At 32.9% G+C, this 24750-nt stretch overlaps 3 protein-coding genes across 3 annotated transcripts; 2 read left to right on the plus strand and 1 right to left on the minus strand.

The window, feature by feature from the left end:
• Positions 1-3779: 3779 nt before the first annotated feature.
• On the plus strand, positions 3780-4535 carry LOC131648558 (putative F-box protein At3g47150). The gene has a single exon (XM_058918309.1). It carries the CDS (start codon positions 3780-3782, stop codon positions 4533-4535), a length of 756 nt encoding a protein of 251 aa, XP_058774292.1.
• A 702-nt stretch (positions 4536-5237) lies between these two features.
• Positions 5238-5732, plus strand: LOC131648559 (F-box/kelch-repeat protein At3g23880-like). Its single transcript, XM_058918310.1, has one exon. The coding sequence runs from the start codon at positions 5238-5240 to the stop codon at positions 5730-5732; it is 495 nt and encodes a 164-aa protein (XP_058774293.1).
• A 770-nt stretch (positions 5733-6502) lies between these two features.
• Positions 6503-7449, minus strand: LOC131645867 (NADPH-dependent aldehyde reductase-like protein, chloroplastic). The gene has a single exon (XM_058916066.1). The coding sequence runs from the start codon at positions 7359-7361 to the stop codon at positions 6591-6593; it is 771 nt and encodes a 256-aa protein (XP_058772049.1). The 5' UTR covers positions 7362-7449; the 3' UTR covers positions 6503-6590.
• Between the last annotated feature and the right edge of the window lie 17301 nt (positions 7450-24750).

Genomic DNA, 24750 nt, shown 5'->3' on the forward strand with positions numbered 1-24750 from the left:
ATTTGAGATTTGACCATCAACCCAACCCCGATGATGCGGCAATTTAGACTGCAAAAACTGCGACCATCCGGTTCAACGTCGAGGATACAGTGACTGGGTCAAAATGTAGTTCGACATGCATCAGGAAATTCCGGCCAACCCAATGTGTTTGTCACCATGGCATCTCCTTAGAGTCGACGTCCAATGGGCTTATGCCAATTCGAAAGAATACGCTCTAGAATGGCGTCGGATGTGGAAGAGACATGAACTTTATGTCCTACAATTTCATGTCGCACCCGAGAACCAAATAATGTGTCACACAACTCAATATATGAGTTAGTACAGATCGATTACTGCACCTCAAATGTTTGTGTCCGACCCGAGGTATTTGATCGACCCACGCGTTCGAGCTGCATTGTCATCAAATACACAACAACATTACCAACAAACATACACCCCTAACATCAAACCCAACACACTTCCACCACTCAACTAACACAACAACGACATCGATCCACAAGCACCCAACCACATCACCACGACTAATACCAAGACCAACAAATACCACATACTCAAACTCAAAACCAAAAATATATACCTTACAACTAACAACCCCATGTGAGTTCATCCGCTGGTCACCTTAGCCCCGACCTAGGCGAACATGCAGAATATTCTCCAACCAACCTAACTTACACACAACACAACCATCTCATCATCGTATCGCCCAACACACATATTGTAACACCCGTATAATGTTAATTTTTAATTTAATTTGAATATTAGATTAATAATTATTATTATTATGGATTTTATGAAAATAAGAGGAAAATGATGGTTAATGGCATTTGGGCCATGTGTGAGATTAGTAAGAAGAGGGGGGTGTGGTGCAGTAAAGCCTTACTAATTTAATATTATTTTCATAAAATAATTAGAATTGGAGAATTGGGAAAGAAAGAACGTGAGAGAACAAAAGTTGGAACAAGGAACGTGAAGGAGAACCGTAGAGGGAGAGACCAAGAACCAAGATCATATCTGAGGTAAGGGGAGACTCTCCGTTTAATCTCTTTTATCGTATTATAGGTGATAGTATGGATTAGGAGTATGATTTGATCCATTGATTCTATATTCTGAATATTCATCTGTGTTCATCATTAAAATTGAACTGTTAATCCCTAATAACTGATAGATTTAGGGTATGATGAATAGAATTGGTAGGGAATCATATACTATGGTTATGGATGAATTCGTATGCTGTTTAGATGTGCTTTCCTCTGGTTTTTGGACTCAAAATCGTGGACTGGTATGAGTAAAAACGAATGGGTTTTGGACTGTTACGAATTCTGCAGGTTCTGGGCATTTTCTGGTGTTTCGCGTATGAAACAGTGCCATACGCGTATGGGATGGGGTCATACGCGTATGGGGGACACTCCCAATGGGCTATACGCGTATGATACGCAGTTGCCCTGTCCCAAACACCATGTACTGGTGTTTTGCGTATGAGAGCGTATGAGGATGCTCATACGCGTATGGGAATTTGGAAAGAGGAAAATTATTCTGGTGATACGCGTATGGCTATACTGATACGCGTATGAGGTTGATTGTAGGCAAGATTTGGTTCTGTTGAGATGCGTATGATACGCGTATGAGGCAAGGGGATACGCGTATGGACGCGTATGGACCCTATGATACGCGTATGGCTTCCTGTATGTGAAATTTCTGTTTTGTGATTTTTCTAGAAAGTTCGATGATGTGTAACTTTCGATTTGTAGGCCTGTTTGTATGCTGTTTTAGACTGTGTAAACCTTGCGATGTGATTCTGTGGTTTACTGATGATTGATTGTATTGAATGATGTAATGTATATATGAACATGCTTAGTATTGATGATGATGATGATGAAATGAGTATAGATGATGCTACTCATAGAATGGTGATGATGAAAGTATGTTATATATATGTTGCATGCATTCATAAACATGGGCTGAATCCTATATGATGAGAGGATTCAGCGAGGGTCAGAATTCCCATTGTGTGGAATTTGTGCTGGCAGGGCCGTATCTGGATGATGATAGATCGGTCGGTGGATGATTTCCACTGGTGATGATTGGTACCACATGCATAGTGTCAGTTTCATACATGTGCATGAATTGTTTATAGCATGATGATAGGTGATACATGTTGACTGTTTGTTTATCTGTGGATGTATGAATGATTAAATTGTCTGAGTATGAAACAATTGGGTGAATGATATAACTATGATATGTTATTATTTATGATGCAATAACATTGGTTAACTGTGATGAGACTCACCCTTACTTGTTGTCATTTTCAGATTGAGGATAGCGGCGTGACTTGGTGAGGATTAGCTCATAAGTCGGTTTTAGTATTGTGTCGGTGTCATGCTCTGGTAGATGTAACACTGGGAACGCTTTGTTTTGTTTTAGAGTTTTGTTTATGACTCTATTTATCTATGATGTTTGAAGTCTGATACATTGTTGATGAATGTTGACTTGATGAAGTATTTCCGCTGTGTAAAACATGAATTGATTAATGAGTTATGATCTCAGGTGTTTTCAGTGAATGCATGACTTATACTGACGTGTGTTTTCTTCATTTTATGAATTGTGACACCTCTTGCATGTTTACTCTGATTAATAATTATTTAATTGTCGCGGGTTATTAGAGGGGTGTTACACATATGACTACCAAACTCTACAAGACTAATTTCCTTTTTGCCCCCACTTATTTAAACGACCAGTGCTACCGGCCACCCATCGAGCCTATACTCCCACCACCACGACCAAACTTTAAGAACATGGGTATTCGACTTTTCGAAAGCGGGTCTTTTAGATATGCTGACCTGACGAATTTCATGGACTCATATCGCATTGACTTCACTGGGCCATTGACCCAACTATAACAAAAAATTCATAGAGGATGAGTTATTATGAGAGGATGGGGACGGGAAAATTAGGTCTTGCTGTAATTTACATTTCCACTATATAATAGTTTATTTAAATTAATATTACTAGTTTTTATTTTTATTTTTAAATGTTTTTTATTATTTAAAAAAATGCAGATACACTCATACGTCAGTTGAGATGGCGCATATTCATCATGCATGATGGATGCATGCATGCGCCATTTGACTTGGTGCATGCAATGCATGTCTCAGTCCATTTGGCTATCCTCTTTAAAATTAGTGCATGCGCCATCTCAACTGACATGCATGCTTTTTTATTTTTGAAACCTGATTATTTATGTAATTTTTTTACAAAACATGATTATTGATGTATCTTAATTTCAATAGTTGGCTATTGGTAAAAAAAGTTCAAAACTTACATGATACGAGTGAACTTACATATGGTTGAATTTTAAAATTTAAAATGAATAAAAATAGGATGAAATTGTTGTTAAAATTTAAAGGGCAAAAAATTTCAACCATACATATATAATACATATAAAAAAATGCTAACGAATGCCCTTTAGACATTCTTTAAGTGGTTAAAGTGATAATTTTTTTAAAAAAATACGTGTATTTAATGCATTGGATATTGAAAAATTAACTTTTATAAATAATATTTTTTTTATTATCTTTAAAGGACATCTCAAAGGCACTCGTTAGCATGACTCATATATAATTGGTAAATTCTTATCTACCCAACTCAAAAAGTTAAAATGGTATGAATAAGTTTGTATTTGAATTTAAATATAAGATATTTTCTTAAAGTAAATAAGTTTATAAAAAGGTTAGTATACTCTGAATCTCAGAATTAGGATTCTGATACAACCGCCGTTAGCAATGGCTAAGACCAAAACGACGCCGCCTCTAAACAGGAAACGACCTCAACCATCCCTAACATTACCTATTCGACGGAGGAAACAACCCCAACCAACCCTAACATCACCGCATCTTCCGTTCGATCTGGTAGAAGAAATACTGTGCAGGCTCTCCGTCAAACACCTTCTTCAACTCCGCTGCGTCTGTAAATCATGGAATTATCTCATCTCCCAAGATTCAAACTTCGCCAAGAAACACCTCCGCTTGTCAACCTCCAGCCACAACCGCCACCACCTCACCCGAATCCCTAATGTGTATCCAAAGAAGTTCGTTGTATGTCATTATCCAATCTCCTCTATCTGCACCTCCGGATCAACTACTCGTCGTGTCAAACAGTTCACCTATTCTGTTACAGGGATTCTTAACAAAGAAAACTATGGTCATAGAGCTTCCACCTGTGACGGCATCATATGTTTTAAGCTAAATGAATCTTTAGCTGTTTTGTGTAATCCTTCCATTAGAAAATTTAAGTTGTTGCCTCCTTTGAAACTTCCATATCAATTATTCATCTCATATACCTTAGGGTATCATTGTTTCACCAATAATTATAAGATTATTGCTCTTAATGAAACTTGGAGTAGAAAAATAGAAGTATACGTTCATACTTTAGGTACTGATTATTGGAGAAGGATTCCGGACTTCCTCGGTCCCAATGAAGCACGGACACGATACGAGTATCGGATACGATACGTATCCGATACGGCGATACGTTACTAATTGAATAATACAAGATACGATACGTTTAAGATACGCATATAAAGATTAAAATAAAATATTTAGTTAAATTATAGTCTAACAAAACCACTTTCATAATAGAACTTTCAATACATAACTATATTACTAAAAAATATTAAATCTAAGATATTGGTATAGTATCAATGTTGGAAAATGTTAGTCATATAAATAGTCACTAATAATAGTCACTAATGATCAATATTATTGGCATTGAAAACTTAGCATAGTTATTATTAATAGTTATTGCCTATTACTTTTATCTTAACGTGCAACTATTGCCTAATATGCCTAATAGGAAGTCCCAACTAATGATGAATAATGATGAATTTAATTAAATAAGATATTAAAAATTGATTTAAAAAATTATTGGAATATAAATATTAGGAAAGAATTAAGTAGGGAAATAAATAATGACTATTAAAAAATAAAAAAATAAACGAAGAGTCATTAAAAAAATAAAATCTGCAAAAAAAATTGAAGATCACGTATCGGGACGTATCGGAAGCGTATCGCAGCCGTATCGGATTTTTTTTTATTTTTTTATTTTTTTAAAAAATTCCGATACTCCTTCGATACGTATCGGCAGCGTATCGGAGCGTATCGGCGTATCGGAGCGTATCGGATACGATACGACAGGGATTTTGAAGTATCGGTGCTTCATAGCTCGGTCCTGACCTCATTCCTATGGTCAAAACAGGAATATTCGTGAACGACTCTGTTAATTGGTTGACACGTGAGTCTGATAGTCGCGCGCAATACATTGTTTCTCTTGATTTGGAGAAAGAGACCTCTCAAAAGCTTTCATTGCCCGATGTGCATTTCACAACTTCTTATACTAGTACTACCTTAGGGACATTGAGAGGTTGTTTGTCTCTCCTCTCTCGGAAGGTCAAGTTTTCTGATGTTTGGATTATGAAGGAATATGGAAATGAAAATTCTTGGACTAAATTGTTAACTGTTCCTCACACGGTAGAATGTGGTTTTTCTGGCTATAACAGAGCATTATATATTTCAGAGAATGACAAAGTGTTGATGGAGTGTACGGAGTTAGGGATTAATAGTTTGGTTGTTTATGATTCCATAAATAATACTTTTAAGATTTCTAAATTTCAAAACAACATCCGTAGTGAAATGGTGACACAAGAAGTCTATGTTGAGAGCTTGATATCACCTTTGTAGATGTTGTGCTCCGCTACAGCCTATAGGTTAAGGAATTAGTTATTACTATTGATGACTTCATGGGTTACTCTTGATTTATGGTATATGGAACATGCGACTTGAGATATTGCTGTTATTTTTCATTTATTTGTTAGTTAGAGCTCTCGCTTTTGTTACCGCACATTACATTTTCTATAGTTAACAATAAATCAAATCTTCCACATTAGATTATTCTCAATTTTGTTTTCTATATCATTTGTTGGTTTCTACATTCTGCTGGGATGTTTGATTAACTCACATTTTGTTTTCAATGCAATCTTAATTAAAGTGCAATATTAATTCTAGGTTCTGAGATATTTTGTTCAGGTATTAATCTACCAATGGTCTGTATTTTCCATGTGATATTTGAATAACTTCACAATACAGTTTTAGCTTACCATAATATCTTTCATTAGGATTGCTTGCTTGCATCCTTTTAATCTATAATCATGTACAAAAGGGTGGGCAATATAACATGCTAACTTAAATTGTTCAAAAGATTCAAGTCATAAATAAATAAGAGTAATAAATAAAAACCAACTAAAAACTATTCGGTTAGAATACTTAAAGAATGGTATCCCAAATCCAAAAGCTTCAATTCCATAAAATTTCAATTTGCTAGTGAATAGTTACATTAATTTGCTATTAGGTCATCATAACTGAGTTTTAAAAAATGGTTGCGGTCCCGTAAAGACTTTTGTGATTTCGGTCGGTATTGTCTCAGTCTATGGTTAATAATGACGCAGTCACGGTTGTGGAATATTTCTATGATTATGAAAAACAAGTAATAGAGGATCTTACTATTGTAGCACTACATTGACCCATTCAGTGGCCAAAAAACTAAACATAGCCACCATTGACAAGAATAATTTGACCATTGACCCATTCAGCAGAATCAGAGGCTAAAAATCCAACAACAGGGGAAATATCTTTGGTCTCACCAATTCTACCAAAAGGATTCCCTTCCGCAATCATCTTCACCGTCTCCTCCGTCTTCCCTTCTAAGAACAACTCCGTCGCAACAGGTCCCGGCGCCATGCAATTCGCTGTAATCCCCGTCCCCTTCAACTCTTTAGCTAGAATCTTTGTCATCGCTTCCACTGCCGCCTTCGATGCCGTGTACGCACCGTAACCTGGCTTAAAAGCCGCTGCTAGTGACGTCGTCAGAAGTATGATCCTCCCTCCGCCGCCGCGTTTTAGTCTGTTCGCCGCTTCTCTCGCACAGAGAAACGCTCCTTTTGCGTTCACGTTCATGATGCGATCGAAGGATTCGTCTGTTGTGTTTGCTATGCTTGGTAGATGTACATCGAGGACACCGGCTGAGTTGACGAGAATGTGAACGGGCGAGTTGAAGGCTTCTTCGGCGGAGTCGAAGAGAGACTTAACGGACTCTGGATCTGACACGTCAGCACGGACGGTTATGGCTCGTGGAGTGGGTTGGTTTGCGTTGATCTGAGTTGCGACTGAGTCAGCGAGGTCTGAGTTGGAGGTGTAGTTGATGAGTAGTCTGGCGCCGAGTGAAGCTAGATGAAGTGCGATCTCTTTGCCGATCCCGCGGGAGGAGCCGGTGACGATTGCCACTCTGTCCTGAAGCGGAAGTGAAGTAGCCATAGCGATATTTGCTGTGAATGAATATTATGCAATGGTTATGGATCTGATAAACATTGATATATTATATATAGATGATGTAACTCATTCTTAGGTCAATGGACTGTGATGTTTTTGCGTAAGCTCATATGTCATTTACTCTGAGAGCCTTCATAAATGAGTGTAGTAAACTTATGAAATTCTAAAAGTACACTTTGAATATTATTCTAAAAGTAGGCCAAGAAAAGATAATCAAATCATATAACATTTATACTAGATTAAAAAATAGAACTATTCCTACTTGACAAAATAAGGAAATGTTGAAGAGATTGATTTATCTAAGAGTTTATCACTTAATGTATATACATATTATCAAAATACTGTAAATCATGAATAACTTTGAGCTAGTAATTTTGTGTTCAGCAATGAAAGAACAAAGCTCAAAGCATCAAACATCAAAGTGAAATAGAAACACAATAAAAGTGCTTTTGACAAAAGAGAAAGAAAAAGTATCCTTTTTTAAAAGAGGCATATAGTAGAACTAAAATCGCATTAACATTATCAAGTGAGTCCAAACCTTTGTGTTCAAATCAAATGATCTTGCTAAATAAAAATAACACCATAATATATTAGATCTATTTTGGAAAAAGTACTCTTTTGAAAGAGAGTGGAAAAGAAAATAGATCTAAGAACTCTTTAACCTTATTAGACTTGCTTTGAAAAAATATTAAAAATCTTTTGGAGAGTGAGGAAGAGAAAACAGATCTAAAAAACATTAACCTTAATTGAATAGTGAGAGATAGATACAAAATATAGAGGGATGTGACTCGATGCTAGCCAATCCATCCCAACCCGTCAGGTTGCTTCTCATGCCGTCTGTTGCGTACAAACAAAAATAGATATTGTGCAAATTCATTAGTTTTTTCAGAGAAAATGAGTGTATATAAAATATTCATGCTATTGTTTAAATGATTGTTAAAAAAGTTCGGTTCTGTTAAGATTACCCGTTAAAAAAATTACCAAAAATGACCAGATGGATAAAGTGAAAGATTTGGAAGGGATGAAGATGAGTTTCTACCATACCATAGAATCAGAGGCAATGGTTTTTGTTGGTATTGTTAGAACAAGATTTGTTCTGATCAATATTCTTAGTTTTGATGATAACAATGTATATGAATTTTGTATGAGATAATGTGGTACTCTAATACTATGCAATTTCCATTTCAGGAATTATATAAAGAGTATGCACAAAATCAGCGCAAGAAGCACTGACTCAGAAGGTTCAGCATGCAATATCAGAACATGGTCTGGCAAGACATCAGAAGATGGTCAAGTAGAATCAGAACATGGTCTATGGAAGCATCAGAAGGACTTGAGATCAGAAGCAGAAGCACTGAAGTTCTCACGGTATCACGCTAAGAAGCACTTCAAGGTCAGAAGACAAAAAGATGCTCTGCACCAAGCTGTTTGACTCTGATGATATTCAAACGTTGTTTACACAAACATCAGATCAGAAGCAAGTACAAGATGGCAGGCTACGCTGACTGACAAAAGGAACGTTAGTAGCTATTAAAGGCAAAGTCAGTAGACACAGCGAAAGCAAGGCTCGAGGTAGTTGACAAAAGAGTGAAACATTAAATGCAATGTTGTACGGATTACGCAAAGCATTAAATGCTCCCAACGGTCATCTTCTTAAACGCCTATAAATAGAAGTTCTGATGAGAAGCTGAATACAACACTTGCGCAAATATACAGAAACGCTGTCAAATTCAAAAAGCTCTCAAACTTCATCTTCAACTTCACTACTTTACTGTTGTAATATATTAGTGAGATTAAGCTTAAACTTAAGAGAAAATCACAGTTGTGATAATAGCTTTATAAGAAGCATTGTAACTCTTAAAAGAATTTGTTTACATTAATTTGTAAGAACTAGAGTGATCAGGTTGTTGATCAGAATACTCTAGAAAGTCTTAGAGGGTATCTAAGCAGTTTGTTCCTAGAGTGATCAGGTTGTGATCAGTATACTCTAGAAGACTTAGAAGTTGTCTAAGTGGAAAACCATTGTAATCTTGTGTGATTAGTGGATTAATGCAACATCCAGGTGTTAAAAATAATTTTTAACAGTCATCAAACTTGGTTAATGCTGTGTAAAAACTTGGTTAATGCAGTAATGAAGTTGGTTAATGCATGTCCGTACATGAACAATATCGTTCGTAATTTTTAAAATAAAAAATATTTTTTATAAATATTATTATTTTATTTTAAAAAACACTGTTCACCGTATAAATACGGTGAACAGTGTTTGGTGTAAGTATTGGTGTAAGTTTTAAGTGTAAGAATAGCATTACTCATTAAAAAATATAACTATTCCTACTTTTCAAAATAAGTAAATGTTGAAGACATTGATTTATCCAAGAGTTTACCACTTGATGTATATACATATTATCAAAATACTGTAAATCATGAATAACTTTGAGCTAGTAATTTTGTGTTCAGCAATGAAAGAACAAAGCTCAAAACATCAAACATCAAAGTGAAATAGAAACACAATAAAAGTGCTTTTGACAAAAGAGAGAAAAATAACACCATAATATATTAGATCTACTTTGGAAAAAAATACTCTTTTGAAAGAGAGTGGAAAAGAAAATAGATCTAAGAACATTAACCTTATTAGACTTGCTTTGAAAAAATATTGAAAATCTTTTTGAGAGAGAGGAAGAGAAAACAGATCCAAAAACATTAATCTTAGTTGAATAGTGAAAGATAGATACAAAGTATAGAGGGATGTGACTCAATGCTAGCCAATCCATCCCAACCCGTCGGGTTGCTTCTCGTGTTGTCAATCACCTACAAACAAAAATAGATATTGTGCAAATCCATTAGTTTTTTCGGAGAAAATGAGTGTATATAAAATATTCATGCTATTGTTTAAATGATTGTTAAAAAAATTCGGCTCTGTTAAGATTACCCGTTAAAAGAATTACCAAAAATGACCAGATGGATAAAGTGAAAGATTTGGAAGGGATGAAGATGAGTTTCTACCATACCATAGAATCAGAGGCAATGGTTTTTGTTGGTATGAGTTTATGGAATTTACGAGTTTGCTTCTTCGTCTTCTACGATGCTAGGGTTTCGAGGCAAAGAGAGAGGAGAAGAAAGAAAATGGAGAGAGAGAGAGAGAGAGAATTGTTTTGTATTTTGAGAAAGAGAGAGTTGTTTTGAGAGAGAAGGAAATGATTAGATAAAGTGGGACATTGTTTAAACAAATGGACAATACATGTGGCGATAGGAGAATTTGAGGAAAAGGTTGAAATATTTGGTTGATTATGAAGAGACACTATTGACCTTTTTGCTTTGAAAATTTTGAAAAAAGGAAAGAGTATATTAAGTAGAATGGCGGTATCTTATAATAATGGCTAGATAGTTGGTAGTTGATTGTTGATAGTTAAAAATATTCTAGAATGACGGATTAGTGAGAGAAAGCTTGAAAAATTCTTCTTGTGGCTTTAGGTGCTTCATCTGGAGGATATTTTGTATCTTTTTTTGAAATAAAAGATTTTATTTATTCCAAAGTGAACAATTACAAGCACAAGCTTAAAACAGCCACATAAATTGAACATCTATTTACATCAGTATGTTAACTATATGATTCCTATATTTAGGTTTCATCCACCCTCTATAGACAGTAGCATCTATAATATTTCTAATGATAGCCCGTTGGTCTCTGTAGCCACCCACTGCCCAAAAAATCTTACTATTCCTATGCATCCATATTCCGTAAAAAACTTCAGCTACTGTAGCTTTAAGTAATCCCATTTTCCAACCTTTCCCACTAGTTTTCCTTTTGATCCAATTGAACTCAATTCTACAATCCTCATTGATATCCATCCAATTCAGAATAGTGGACCAAATCTTCACAGTCCCTTTGTAGTTAAACATCAAGTGTTCCATGGTTTCATTGTAACACCCGTATATTTTAATTTTTAATTTAAATGGAAATTTAATTTATAATTAGAATTATTGGTGATTTGTAGAATTTAATTGGAAAAAGATGGTTATAGTGTTGGGTCAAGTATGTTATATATATATATATATATATATATATATATATATATATATATATATATATATATATATATATATATATATATATATATATATATGTTTGCATGCATTCATAAACATTGACGACGGCTGAATCCTAGATGATGAGAGGATTCAGTGAAAGGCAGAATTCCCATTGTGTGGAATTTGTGCTGGCAGGGCCGTATCTGGATGATGATAGATCGGTCGGTGGATGATTTCCACTGGTGATGTTTGGTACCACATGCATAGTGTCAGTTCATACATATGCATACTTTTATAACATGATTGGGAGTATTCCCGTGTTATAAATATTGATGATGTGTTGATTGCTTGTTTTGTTGAATTAATGTTGAGTATGATTGTCTGTGTGAAAGATGTGTTCTGTTGATGTTTGTGTAAACGATGGATGTTCCTGATAATCTGAATATGTTGAAATTGGGTGAATAATATAACTATGATGCGTTGTTATTTAAGATGCAATAACATTTGTTAACTGTGATGAGACTCACCCTTACTGTTGATATTTTCAGATTGAGGATAGCTGTTTTCGACTTGGTGAGGATTAGCTCATAAGTCGGTTTAGTTGTTGTGTCGGTGTCATGCTCTGATAGATGTAACACTGGGAACGCGATGTTTTGAGTTTCGATTATAGCTCTATTGTTTATTTTATTTGAAGTCTGATACATTAACGATGTAATGTTGACTTGATGATTTGATTCCGCTGTGTAAACATGATTTTTATCTAATGAGTTATAATTCAGACGTTTCAGTGAATGCATGACATATGCCGAACGTGTGTTTTCTTTTAGTTTTTGAATTGTGACACCCTTTGCATGTTTACTCTGATTTAATTTTGTTAATTGTCGCGGGGTATTAGAGGGGTGTTACAATAGTGGTATCAGAGCAGGTCGGTCTGTCCGGCCAATTGTTGAGTCAGTTGAGTTGCGCGACAGTTGTATATTGTCGGCATTTTATTCCTTGGTACGCGACATGTAAGTGAATCAATGTCGGTACTTGGTTGTTTGTTGCAGGTGTTGAATTGAAACAAGTGGGGGAGAAGCTTCGCTTCTCGGTTATGTTTCAGTTGTAAGAAGATTGATTCGGTAGGATGTTGTTGGCAACAGTGCAAGCGTTGTTGGAGTTTGTTGTTTCCCGAAGAGAAGGTGACTTGGAATTAAGACCTGACTGGTTTTTGAGTTGGAACATCTTGAATGAAGATGATTAGAGGTAATTGACAGTTATTGTAAGAGAAGGAAATTGGAAAGTTGCGATGTGTCAGCTCTACTGGTGTACTGCGAAGATGTCAGTTGAGTAGCTTTACGTCTCGGAAGAGATTCAGCTGCAAGTTTGCAAAGAGGATTGTTGTCGTAATGTTCCAGAAATCGCACTTCGGCGATAGGATGTGTTGCTCAAGTCATAAGAATGTTTGGAAGTGAAGAAATACGATAAGGGGCTGTTTGGAATGTGATAGAGTTGAAGAGAATGAGTTTTGGAGAGAGATTTTCGTAAGCAAAACGCAGGAAAATTGCTGAATAGCTGCAGAACTTCGGAAATTCATAACTGGAGTTCCGGGCATCCGAATTGAGTTCCGTTTGAAGCGTCGGAAAGCTAACGAGATGAACTTTGTTATAAAAATGGTTGCAGCAGCTGTAACATATTTAATTGTGACAGGATGATGTTGGAAAGAGGTGAAGTTACGGTTACTCTTGTTCTTATAACTATACTTGTTTATTGGTACTGCACGGGATGTCAGTGTCAGTGTTGAATGGATCGAAGGAATAATTAGAAGATTTTTTGAGGAGTAATTTTAAGAATTGAATTTACCAATTGAGGAGTTTTGGATATATTGTATAGAGTGTCGTTGTATGATGTCAGTGTTGCATTTTTCGGGCAATGATTGGAAAATTCATATCTTGAGTTCCGAGTGTCGGATTAATGCGCCGTTTGAACCTACGAAGAGGTGGAGTTGTGTTATACCTTATGGGAGAGTTATAAATACAGTAGATTGATCCTATAAGGGGATATTGTGAATTCGGTTAAGGGAGCGTGAAACTTGTTGAATAAGAATGCCTACTACCGCGATTGTTTGAAACAGAATTGAGTAGAATATGCTGTCGATGAATTAATTGACGAGATGTTCGGTGATAAAGATGAATTGAGTACCGATGGGTTTTAGTGAGAAGTGAATTAGTAGTAAAGATGAAATAAACTTTAGAAACCTTGGAATCGTATTTGTGATGGCAAAGTAACGATAAGTATAAAAGAAGAATTTTAGAGGATTTCTGACACCTATTGATGTGAAGAAGACTTTGTTGAGATTCCGAGTGGAATGATATATGGACGTGGAGGATGTCATGGAATTGGATTAAAACCACGACTTATGAATGTGGTATTGGTCTTGCAGGTTAGTGGTATAGTTCAAGATTCGAAGTGTTTAATGATCATAAGAATTGAAGTACCTCTTTGATCAGAAGGGGCTTAATATGAGGCAGCAGAGATGATTAGAGAATATTTTTTTAAGGATTACGATTTTGGTTTGAATTACCATCCTGGTAAGGAAAATGTTGTGCTATTGTGTCGCGTAGGAAGTCTTTAAAAATGTTGGTGCTAATGGTGAATGAGTTGGATTTAATTGGACAATTTAGAGACTTAAGTTAGTATGTGAAGGCACTCCTAATAGTGTTAGATTGAGTATGCTGGAAGATGACTAGTGATATTCTTGACGAGATTAGAGGAGGTCAGAAAGATGAGGTTGAGTGGATCGGCAGTTTGACTTTGAATTACCAAGGTAAAGGCGGTGAATTCAGAACCGACGAGAATAGTATAATGAGGTTGAGTGATTGGATTTGTGTAACTGATGTGTTGAGCTTCGGAAGAATATTCTAGAAGAAGGACACCGTATTGAATTATTGAACTATGACGATGTTAATGAGTTTGGGTGCAAACTCGGAAAGGGATACTATTATGTAGTAACGACGGTTTATGCTTAAATATGATTTTCAACTAATATTGACAAATTTAGGACTTGATCACCCTAAATCTCTTGTTGGTAGTAGACGGAAATCATATAGGTGGGATGAACTTGTTTGTTACCTTAATGGTTTAAGATGCGATGAATATTAAGCCGTGAGAATAATCACTCACTGTGTTGTTTGAACTTATGAAGAAGTGAATATGAAAGATTGCAACATGGTGGATGATGACTTAAGGCGGGTAATTAGAATCGCGCAGCGAAAGTGTAATGTGGAGTAGTGTTATGAGTACTACTCGCGGGAAGTAAGGAATTAATATGTCGGAAGCCTACATAGAGAATATGTATTGATCTATATGTTGGATTTAGAATCCAGTGGATGTAAGGATGTCATGTTGAAGAATTGTAACTCTTTTGAATAATTTCCGAGATGATGAATATGTTACTACGGTTGTACGTAGTTAACAAGTATGTATTCGGCGAAATTAAAACGAAGAGTTGATGCTATATAATGTTGTAATAATTTTGCGCTGTTATTGAGGTGACATTGTAGATTCCAAATATAATGAGGAATTATACTCTATGAAGAGAGAAATTGATTTAATTCTTAGAAAAGAGCGAAACTCAATTTGAGTTGTGTTGTAAGAAATGGCGTATTGAGGCTGATGAGCGTGATTATAATTACTTGTGTGCACTCGTTCCGATGGCTGGAATGTTTAATAGATGTAGTAACTCAGGAATTTGTTTTTGAGTGCGAGTAAGTATTACTAAATGGTAAATTGGTACCATGAATGATGAAGAATGATTCTGGAACGAATAAGTAAAGAGAGTCGGAATCGGGTAAAACTCAGAAATTTATTTGGTATAGATAATTGCGACGAGTAATCGGAGTAGTGTGGAAAAAGCGGAATGTAACGTGTTGGATAATTGCTGGTGTGACTTAAGAGGAGTCAGAAAGTTGAAATCCGATGATATAGGAATATTATTGTTGAGTTTCTTGAAGGAAGCAGTTGGTGAAAAATGTAAGTATTATTTTATCGCTCAGATGGAAGAGTGTGTCTAAGGTTGGTATGTTGGTAGATGGAATGCATTACTGCATTGTTGATCAAGTGTGATCATACTATGGATTGTGTAATTGTATTACTCAGTTGTTGAGCGTATGGTATAGGTTGTACCTCAATGTTCTATTGTAGTTAACCTTTTGGAGATATTATGAGTGGTACACCTTGGATGGTCAAATGTGACGTAAGAACTGGGATTGGAATGTATGAAACATGTTTCCTGTTGGTTATGACGGATGGATTTTGAGGATTGACTGATGGTACTGTTAATTGGGAGCTGGAGAGTCAGGTAAAGGACTCTTATACGAGCTGGTTACTTGAGGTATGTTTTCGAGGACGAAAACTCTTTTAGTGGGGGAGAGTTGTAACACCCGTATATTTTAATTTTTAATTTAAATGGAAATTTAATTTATAATTAGAATTATTGGTGATTTGTAGAATTTAATTGGAAAAAGATGGTTATAGTGTTGGGCCAAGTGTGGTATTAGTAAAGAGGGGGTGCTATGTTAGTAAAGCCCTTTACTAATTAAAATGTTATTTTTCATAAAAATAAGGAAAATTGGGAGAAAGGAAAAAGGAACGTGAAAAGCAGAGCAGAGGAGATGAGGGATTGGAAAGCTGGTACGTGAGGAGCAATGGAGGGAGAGACCAATCAAGAATCTTTGGCTAAGGTAAGGGGGGACTCTCCGGTTATCATCTATTATCGTGTTCTTAGATAATAATATTGATTAGGGATGTTGTTGAGTCAATTGGATTATATGTTAGGTTTAGGGAGGTTATGAATTGATGAAAATTGCATGGATTATTGGTTGATTATGTGTTGTTTTGATGTGTGATGATGAATAATGATGCAATTGATGATTAACTGCTTGTATATGATGTTTAGAGTCAGTTTTGGACTCAAATTGGGTGAGATCGCAGGATCTGACGCAGACCTGGAAGTCTGTGAAATCGCCAGTTCGCGCCGCGTCCTAGTGTTGGTGCCGCGAAGGCGTACTTGTTTTCTCGTATCGCGCCGCGTGCATAGGTTGGCGCCGCGAACGCATTTGTGTGGTTCAGGTCGCGCCGCGAGTCTTGGTTGCGCCGCGTGCTGTAGCGTTAGTTGATTTCTTGGAAAAGTTAAATGATGTGTAACTTTCGAACCGTAGGTCCGTTTTTAGTGCCGTTTCGAGTATGATGGACCTTATGAGATAAGCTATGAGTTTAAATGATAAAATGAGGTGTAGCTTTCAATTAATTTTGAATTATGAATTTATTGCTTGATGAATGATGTATTGTACATATATATGATGAGATATGACAATACATGCTATATTTTAAACATGAGTCGTATGATGATTTTGTTTGATTGTGTAATGGGACTCATGAGATATTTCATGTGATGATATGAGTATGATGTAAATACCTTGTTAGTTTGATGGATGATATATTGTTGACATATGTGATGAGATGTGACAATGTAAGACGTGTTTTGAAAACATGATTATGTGATGATTGTTGAGAATTGTACAATGATGATTGACTTGTTTTGGAAGATGTGAATACATGTATATTCTTACTTTTGATGATGATGATTAGTGTAATACATGTATGTTTTGTAATGACGGTGATGATGATTGATTTGTGATGAATGATGTTAATGTATATATGAACATGCTTGATAATGATGATGATGATGATGATGAAATGAGTACAGATGATGCTACTCATAGAATGGTGATGATGAAAGTATGTTATATATATGTTTGCATGCATTCATAAACATTGACGACGGCTGAATCCTAGATGATGAGAGGATTCAGTGAAGGGCAGAATTCTCATTGTGTGGAATTTGTGCTGGCAGGGCCGTATCGGGATGATGATAGATCGGTCGGTGGATGATTTCCACTGGTGATGTTTGGTACCACATGCATAGTGTCAGTTCATACATATGCATACTTTTATAACATGATTGGGAGTATTCCAGTGTTATAAATATTGATGATGTGTTGATTGCTTGTTTTGTTGAATTAATGTTGAGTATGATTGTCTGTGTGAAAGATGTGTTCTGTTGATGTTTGTGTAAACGATGGATGTTCCTGATAATCTGAATATGTTGAAATTGGGTGAATAATATAACTATGATGTGTTGTTATTTAAGATGCAATAACATTTGTTAACTGTGATGAGACTCACCCTTACTGTTGATATTTTCAGATTGAGGATAGATGTTTTCGACTTGGTGAGGATTAGCTCATAAGTCGGTTTAGTTGTTGTGTCGGTGTCATGCTCTGATAGATGTAACACTGGGAACGCGATGTTTTGAGTTTCGATTATAACTCTATTGTTTATTTTATTTGAAGTCTGATACATTAACGATGTAATGTTGACTTGATGATTTGATTCCGCTGTGTAAACATGATTTTTATCTAATGAGTTATAATTCAGACGTTTCAGTGAATGCATGACATATGCTGAACGTGTGTTTTCTTTTAGTTTTTGAATTGTGACACCCTTTGCATGTTTACTCTGATTTAATTTTGTTAATTGTCGCGGGGTATTAGAGGGGTTTACAATCATCATCCTCATCACATAGCTCACAGTTTGTATGTTGCAGCAATCCAAACTTCTTCAGCCTTGTCTTTGTTGGCCGTCTGTCTTGACATACAAGCCATATTATGACTTTAGCTCTAGGTCCTGCAATGTTATGATACATCATATGATACCAATCAACCCTATTGCTGTCTTCGATCAACACATTGTAAACCTGCATTATTTTGAACCTTTTCTTCATAACCATGTTGTTCCAGAGTTGCTGAATATTGTCAATGTCTACTTTTCTGGCCATTATATGCTTAAGGATCCAGGTACAGTAGAGCTGTCAAAATGGGCTACCCGGCCCTAAACGAGTCGGCCCTGGGCTTTTAGGGTTGGGCCAAAAAGGTCCGATTTAATATTGGCTCGAGAATTACTACCCGAGCTCGGCCTTAGATGGGTTTCGGATTACCCGATCTTAAATGGACTTTTTTAATTTAAAAAAATTAAAATAAAAACTCCATAATGTTTATTATTACTAAAATTATAGTATTTTAGACATAATACATTTTTAAGTACTAAATTATCTCTTATAAATACTATAATCTGTTTTTAAATACAATATATGTCCAAATTCTATAAAATAATTATTAATATTTAAAATAACGGAAAACTAATATAATACAATCTAAGAATGTTGATTATATTCTCTAAAAAAAAAGTTGATTATATTAATGCATAATATTTAAAAGTGAAAGATCAAATAGAATAGAGATAAAATTTAGTGAGGAGAGAAAAATCAATATGATATTTTGGAGTAAACAATATAAATATTCATATATATTTTTTAAATATTATAATTATGCGGGCCTAATAGGCTACCCACGACCTATATGGGCTAGCCCTAATGGGTAGCGGACTTTTTAGGACTGGGCTAAAAAGGCCCTGAAAAATATGGGTTCTAATTTTAAGGCCCAAACGCTATAATTTTTCAGGCCTAGCGGGCCGGCCCATAGGACTAGCTCATTTTGACAACTATACGGTACAATTATTAGAATGCAGCTCAGACATAGCATCACAACCTTTTAGATAGTAAGTGTGAATCCATTTGACCCACAAGTTATCTAATTTCATACAAATGTTCCAAAGGCATTTCAATAAAGCAACATTATTCCAGATTTTCAAATTCAGGATACTCAATCCCCCTTATTTTACAGGCCTGCATACCTTCTTCCAAGCCACATGACTTTTTTTTCTTGGAGAAGCTCTCGCTGACCAAATGAAGGACCGGCAAATGGTATTCAGCTTCTTGATGACACAATCAGGTAGAGGAAGACTGAACATCCAATATTGAGCAATGGCCACAACTATACTTTTTACCAATTGAATCCTACCAGCTATGCTTAGGAAATTAGCAGGCCGATGTCAAATTCTACTAACAATCTTATCAATCATGGGCATGTAGTGATTAATATTCAGCTTTTTGTTGGACAAAGGAATGCCTAAGTACCTGATTGGAAGCTGACCCTCTTCATAACCTATTAGATGCTTCACCATTTGTTTAGTGTCAGTATTCATCCTTCCATAAAAAACCTTACATTTCTTAGGGTTTACAATAAGCCCAGTTGAATCAGAAAAAGTTTTGAAGACTTCAAGCAGCTTCTCAATGGATTTACAATCACCTCTACTAAACAAAAGCACATCATTTGCAAAAGTCAGATGAGTAATGCCCAATTCTCACATTTGTTATGGTAATTGAAATTTGGATTCTTTGTCATCTTGGACATGACCCTATTCATATACTCCATCATAATCACAAATAGCAAAGGGGAGATTGGATCCCCTTGCCTTATACCTCTTATGACCTCTAAGATATTAGAAAACTTTCCATTGATATTAAATCTCTAGGTACCAAGCATAATCCATTTGATAAATATATTTTGTATCTTTGCTTACAACAGTTTAGAAGTTTAATAGCATTGTGCTTATAATTTCTGAAGGGGTATTTGAAGAAATAGATATTGAAAAAGATTATCCACCTACCTATTTTGTTCATGTGCCTACAAATTTCTTAATATATGACACTATGCCGGAAAACGTTTGGGACCTAACATTGTGCCAATAAGTCTCATATCAACATGAAATACCAATATTTAAATAACTTTTTGACATTATTGTAACTTAGATTGTTGGGTTATACTCTAACTTAGATTGTTGGGTTGTTACTGAGGGTCTGTTTGGTAAGACCAACAAATAGTTTTTTGTTTTTAGTTTTTCAACTCACATTAATGAAAAAGTTCTGTTCCGTAACTCTCTTTTAACTTTTAGCTTATAGCCTTTTTAATAGCTTTTGACTTTTCTTTCAAAAACTATTTGAAATAGCTTTTGAGTTTGTAGCTTTTAGTCGGTGGCTTCTTCTTTAATTTATACCCTTATTATTTTAATAAAATATATTATTAACTTTATTAATTAAAATGTCCTTTTATGTTATTTTGTATCTATTAGCTAATGAAACAACTAATTTACCATGTTAACTTAGCAGCTATCCGTCACCAACTATAAACTATCAGTTGTCAGCTATCAGCTACAAGTTAGTTTTACTAAACATAGCCTGAAATGAATATGGGCTTTAGAGAATTTTCAATGGTAGTATTTTCCTTTGAGTTCTCCAGCTGGACATCAATATAATATTAAATATTGAAACAATTTGCCATGTCATAGTACAGTTGCATTGCAATGTAACTAGTAAAAAATTGTGGTATCCAATCAAATTAATTTATGAGTTAAAGTTGTGGGACCCATTAAAATTACACCAATAAAATAAAAATTAAATAAATTATTTTGAGATAATATGACTGACCTATAAAGAACTCATGGGTTGCACCATTACCATTGGAGATGGTCTTAGGCCTACATATATATTTTTTAAATTGGTAATAATTAATTTCTAAATAAATTTATAAAAAATTAAATGATTAAAAGTATTAATAAGAAAAAGTTAAGAAAATAAAATAATTATTTTCTAAATTTTTAAATATTTTTATTAACGTGACACCACATACTCTTGGCCAAGTCATACTTTTCAAGTGCCACATCTATAAAAAAAAAAGAGACTACAAAAACCATTTAAAATAGGAGATTAAAATTCCATTTAAGTCAATTAAAAATCATCAAATTAAAATTAAATGTGCATTTAAATGTGTCAAAATTCAAAATGAGTCTTTCTAGATAATTGTATTCTACAATATGATTTGCACTAAGATAAACCGAAAAACCCTCTATCCCTCTAGTCTTGGGGTACTACTATCTATCTAAAGAGAAAAAAGAAACCGGCGTCGAAGCACTTCTCCGACCAAAACAGAAACTGAAAGGTAATGAAACATCTTAACATAGCTGCTATGTCTTTTTCCATTCTCAAATTATGTTTTTTTTACATGCATCATAGATTTCAAATCATTATTATTTTTAACAACTAGATTTTGGTCCGCGCGATGCGCGGGATTTTTTCAACGTTTTGGAGTAATTAAAATAATTATGCTAAATATATAAATTTATTTGAAATATGTTGATATAAAATAATGTGACATTATATTTTGTAAAATATTATATGCATTTAGTTTTTATGTGCATAATAAGATTATTAAATTTAGAAATATACTTGAACACTATTATTTCATATTATTTTTAATTTGTCTTAAATATTTATCATTCTATTTTTTATGTATATTGTCAAATTATTAAATATTTTTATGATTTAGCAGAAATTCAATTATGATTTACGACACATAAAATATAACATGACATCTTGGAGTTCTTTTAATTTTCAGAATAATGAAAATAATATGTAAAATTAAAAATTAAAAATTTAAAAATACATTAAAATTTGTGTTAACAATGAAATTAAATAATTTTGAGTGTAGGTAAGAGTTTACCATACATGTAAATAGATCATTAACAAATGGATTGGAATTCTAGACATAGAAAAAGAATGTGAAACAAACTAATGATGAATTAGAATATAACTAAATTCACCCTTCGTTCAAAATTTAATATTATATTACAATTAATAATAGGTTTAATTACTAAGTAAATGAATTAGCAATAAAGAATTTGGTTTGAATGCATATTTAAAAACTTAATGAATTGTCCAACAAAAATTAAAGTTATATAAGTTTTATCTAAGACATGTGTATAAACTTGTTGACGGGTTATCAAGGGAGGAGTGAAATTTTTGTATATAAGAAATACATTACTCATTAAATTAATACTTAATAAAATTAATTAATATTTAAAATCTAAGAATTATTCTACCTTTATCTGGTTTTAGCTCAAGAATATGAAAAGAAAAAGGGATACACTTTATCATTATAAAATAAATAAAATAATTATTAAAAAATAGAAAAATAAAAAAAAAATCTTACAACATATAAAAAATGACTTACAAAGTAATTTAACTCATTTATACTTTGAAATGTCTAACACTATAGGATCACAATTTTATAGATGGTCTAACATATTTATAACAACTTCCGCAACAATATTGCCTCGTGGTTTCAACGTGATCTTCATCCACATACAAATTATGATCTTCATCCACATACATATTTCATTTATACTTTGAAATATGTCTAACACTATAAGATCACAATTTTATAGATGGTCTAACATATTTATAACAACTTCCGCAACAACATTGCCGCGTGGTTTAACGTGATCTTCATCCACATACAAATTATAAAAAGAAAAGAATAACAAACTTGACCTAGAATGTATGCATCGTGGTTTCAACGTGATCTTCATCCACATACAAATTATGATCTTCATCCACACACAAATTATAAAAAGAAAAGAATAACAAACTTGACCTAGAATGTAAAAAAAAATACAGAAAATAAGTTGGAACAATAATATTTATAATTTTTAAGAGCATATTATAGAACAGAAATATGTGTAGTGGTTAATAAAAAAAAATAGATTTACCTTATACCACATGATCCTAGTGAGTCTTGATGTCTTCTTATCTATCAAAATAAAAATTATATAAATAAACCAAATTATGTCTTATTTTTTTGGTTGAATTTATTATGAATATTGAGATTCACCTTATACCTCACTGACATTTCATATTCCATTTCATATATAATAATAAATGGGAAGTGAATGGAATACTTTATATAAAGAAAAAACAGTGAAAGTAGAAACATGTAAAATTGCCATATTCCATTTCATATATAATAATAAATGGGAAGTGAATGGAATACTTTATATAAAGAAAAAACAGTGAAAGTAGAAACATGTAAAATTGCAAACGTAACGTCTGATAAATGTAGAGTAAAAAGATATAATATTCAATTAAATAGATCCGTTATAGTTATGAACATGTAGAGTAAAAAAAATTTAATATTCAATTAATTAATTACGTTATAGATATCTACAGTAAAGAAATTGTGTGTATATACTATATAGAAAAGGTTTAGTTGAAATGACAAAATCATGTAAAAACTATTTATGACATGATATTAATATGTTTTTGGAGTCTCTCTTTATATACTATAAACAAATTATTTAATTTAATTTCAAAGAAGATATGTTGTAATGAATTGTTTCTTCATGAAATAAGATTTTAATATAGATTGTTTTTATAATCTTAGTAAGTTATTATATAAAAGATTTCTCTGACATTTTTTATTAGGAATTTTTTACTTACATATTGAATTGTATTAAATATTATATTATATAAAATGTAAATATAAAATTTTATTATTATTATTATTATTACTATTATTATTATTATTAATATAGTGCCAATTTGATAATTATTATTAATAATTACATATTGAATTGTATTAAATATTATATTATATATAATATTTATATTATTATTAATAGTAGTGTCAAAATATTATATTATTATTATTATATATTTATTATTATTGATTATATATATTATTATTTTTAATAGTGATATCTAAATATTATATTATTACTATTATTATTAATTTTTAAAATAAAAAATAGTAACATTCAATGATAATAGGAGTTATAAAGGTAGTAAAATGTTACTTGAGAGGCATTTTTTTAGAAATTTTTTATGTACATATTGAATTGTATAAAATATTATACTATATAAAATATAGATATAAAATTATATTATTTTTAGTTTTAATATTATTGTTATTATTACTATTATTATTGTTGTTATTATTTATTTATTATTATTGTTGTTGTTATTATTAATTATTTATAATTAATAAAGTGTCAATTTGAATATTATATTATATTGTTATTAATAGTAATATCAAAATATATTATTATTATTATATATTTATTATTATTATTTATTTTTAATATATGATCAATTTAGTAAATAACACATTAGAATTTTTGTTAAGAATAATTATCACGATGACACGTGGTTAGGGTTGCCATCATGACAACCTCTATATATATATATATATATATATATATATATATATATATATATATATATATATATATATATATATATATATATATATATATATATATATATATATATATATATATATATATATATATATATATATATATATATATATATATATCATACAATATAATAAAGCAAGATGAGAATTTTGGCAAGTTTGCCAAGTGTCAAATTCTCAATCTTTTGTTATATTTAATTATTTCTATAAAAGGAAAGTTTCAATTAATAAAATTCTATTATATTTTTAAATTAATTAAACTTTATTTGTTATAAAATTCTTTTATATTTTTGCAATTGGGAAGATCAATCGTGGGA

Source organism: Vicia villosa, linkage group LG2, assembly GCF_029867415.1.
Source record: "Vicia villosa cultivar HV-30 ecotype Madison, WI linkage group LG2, Vvil1.0, whole genome shotgun sequence".
NCBI lineage: Eukaryota > Viridiplantae > Streptophyta > Magnoliopsida > Fabales > Fabaceae > Vicia > Vicia villosa.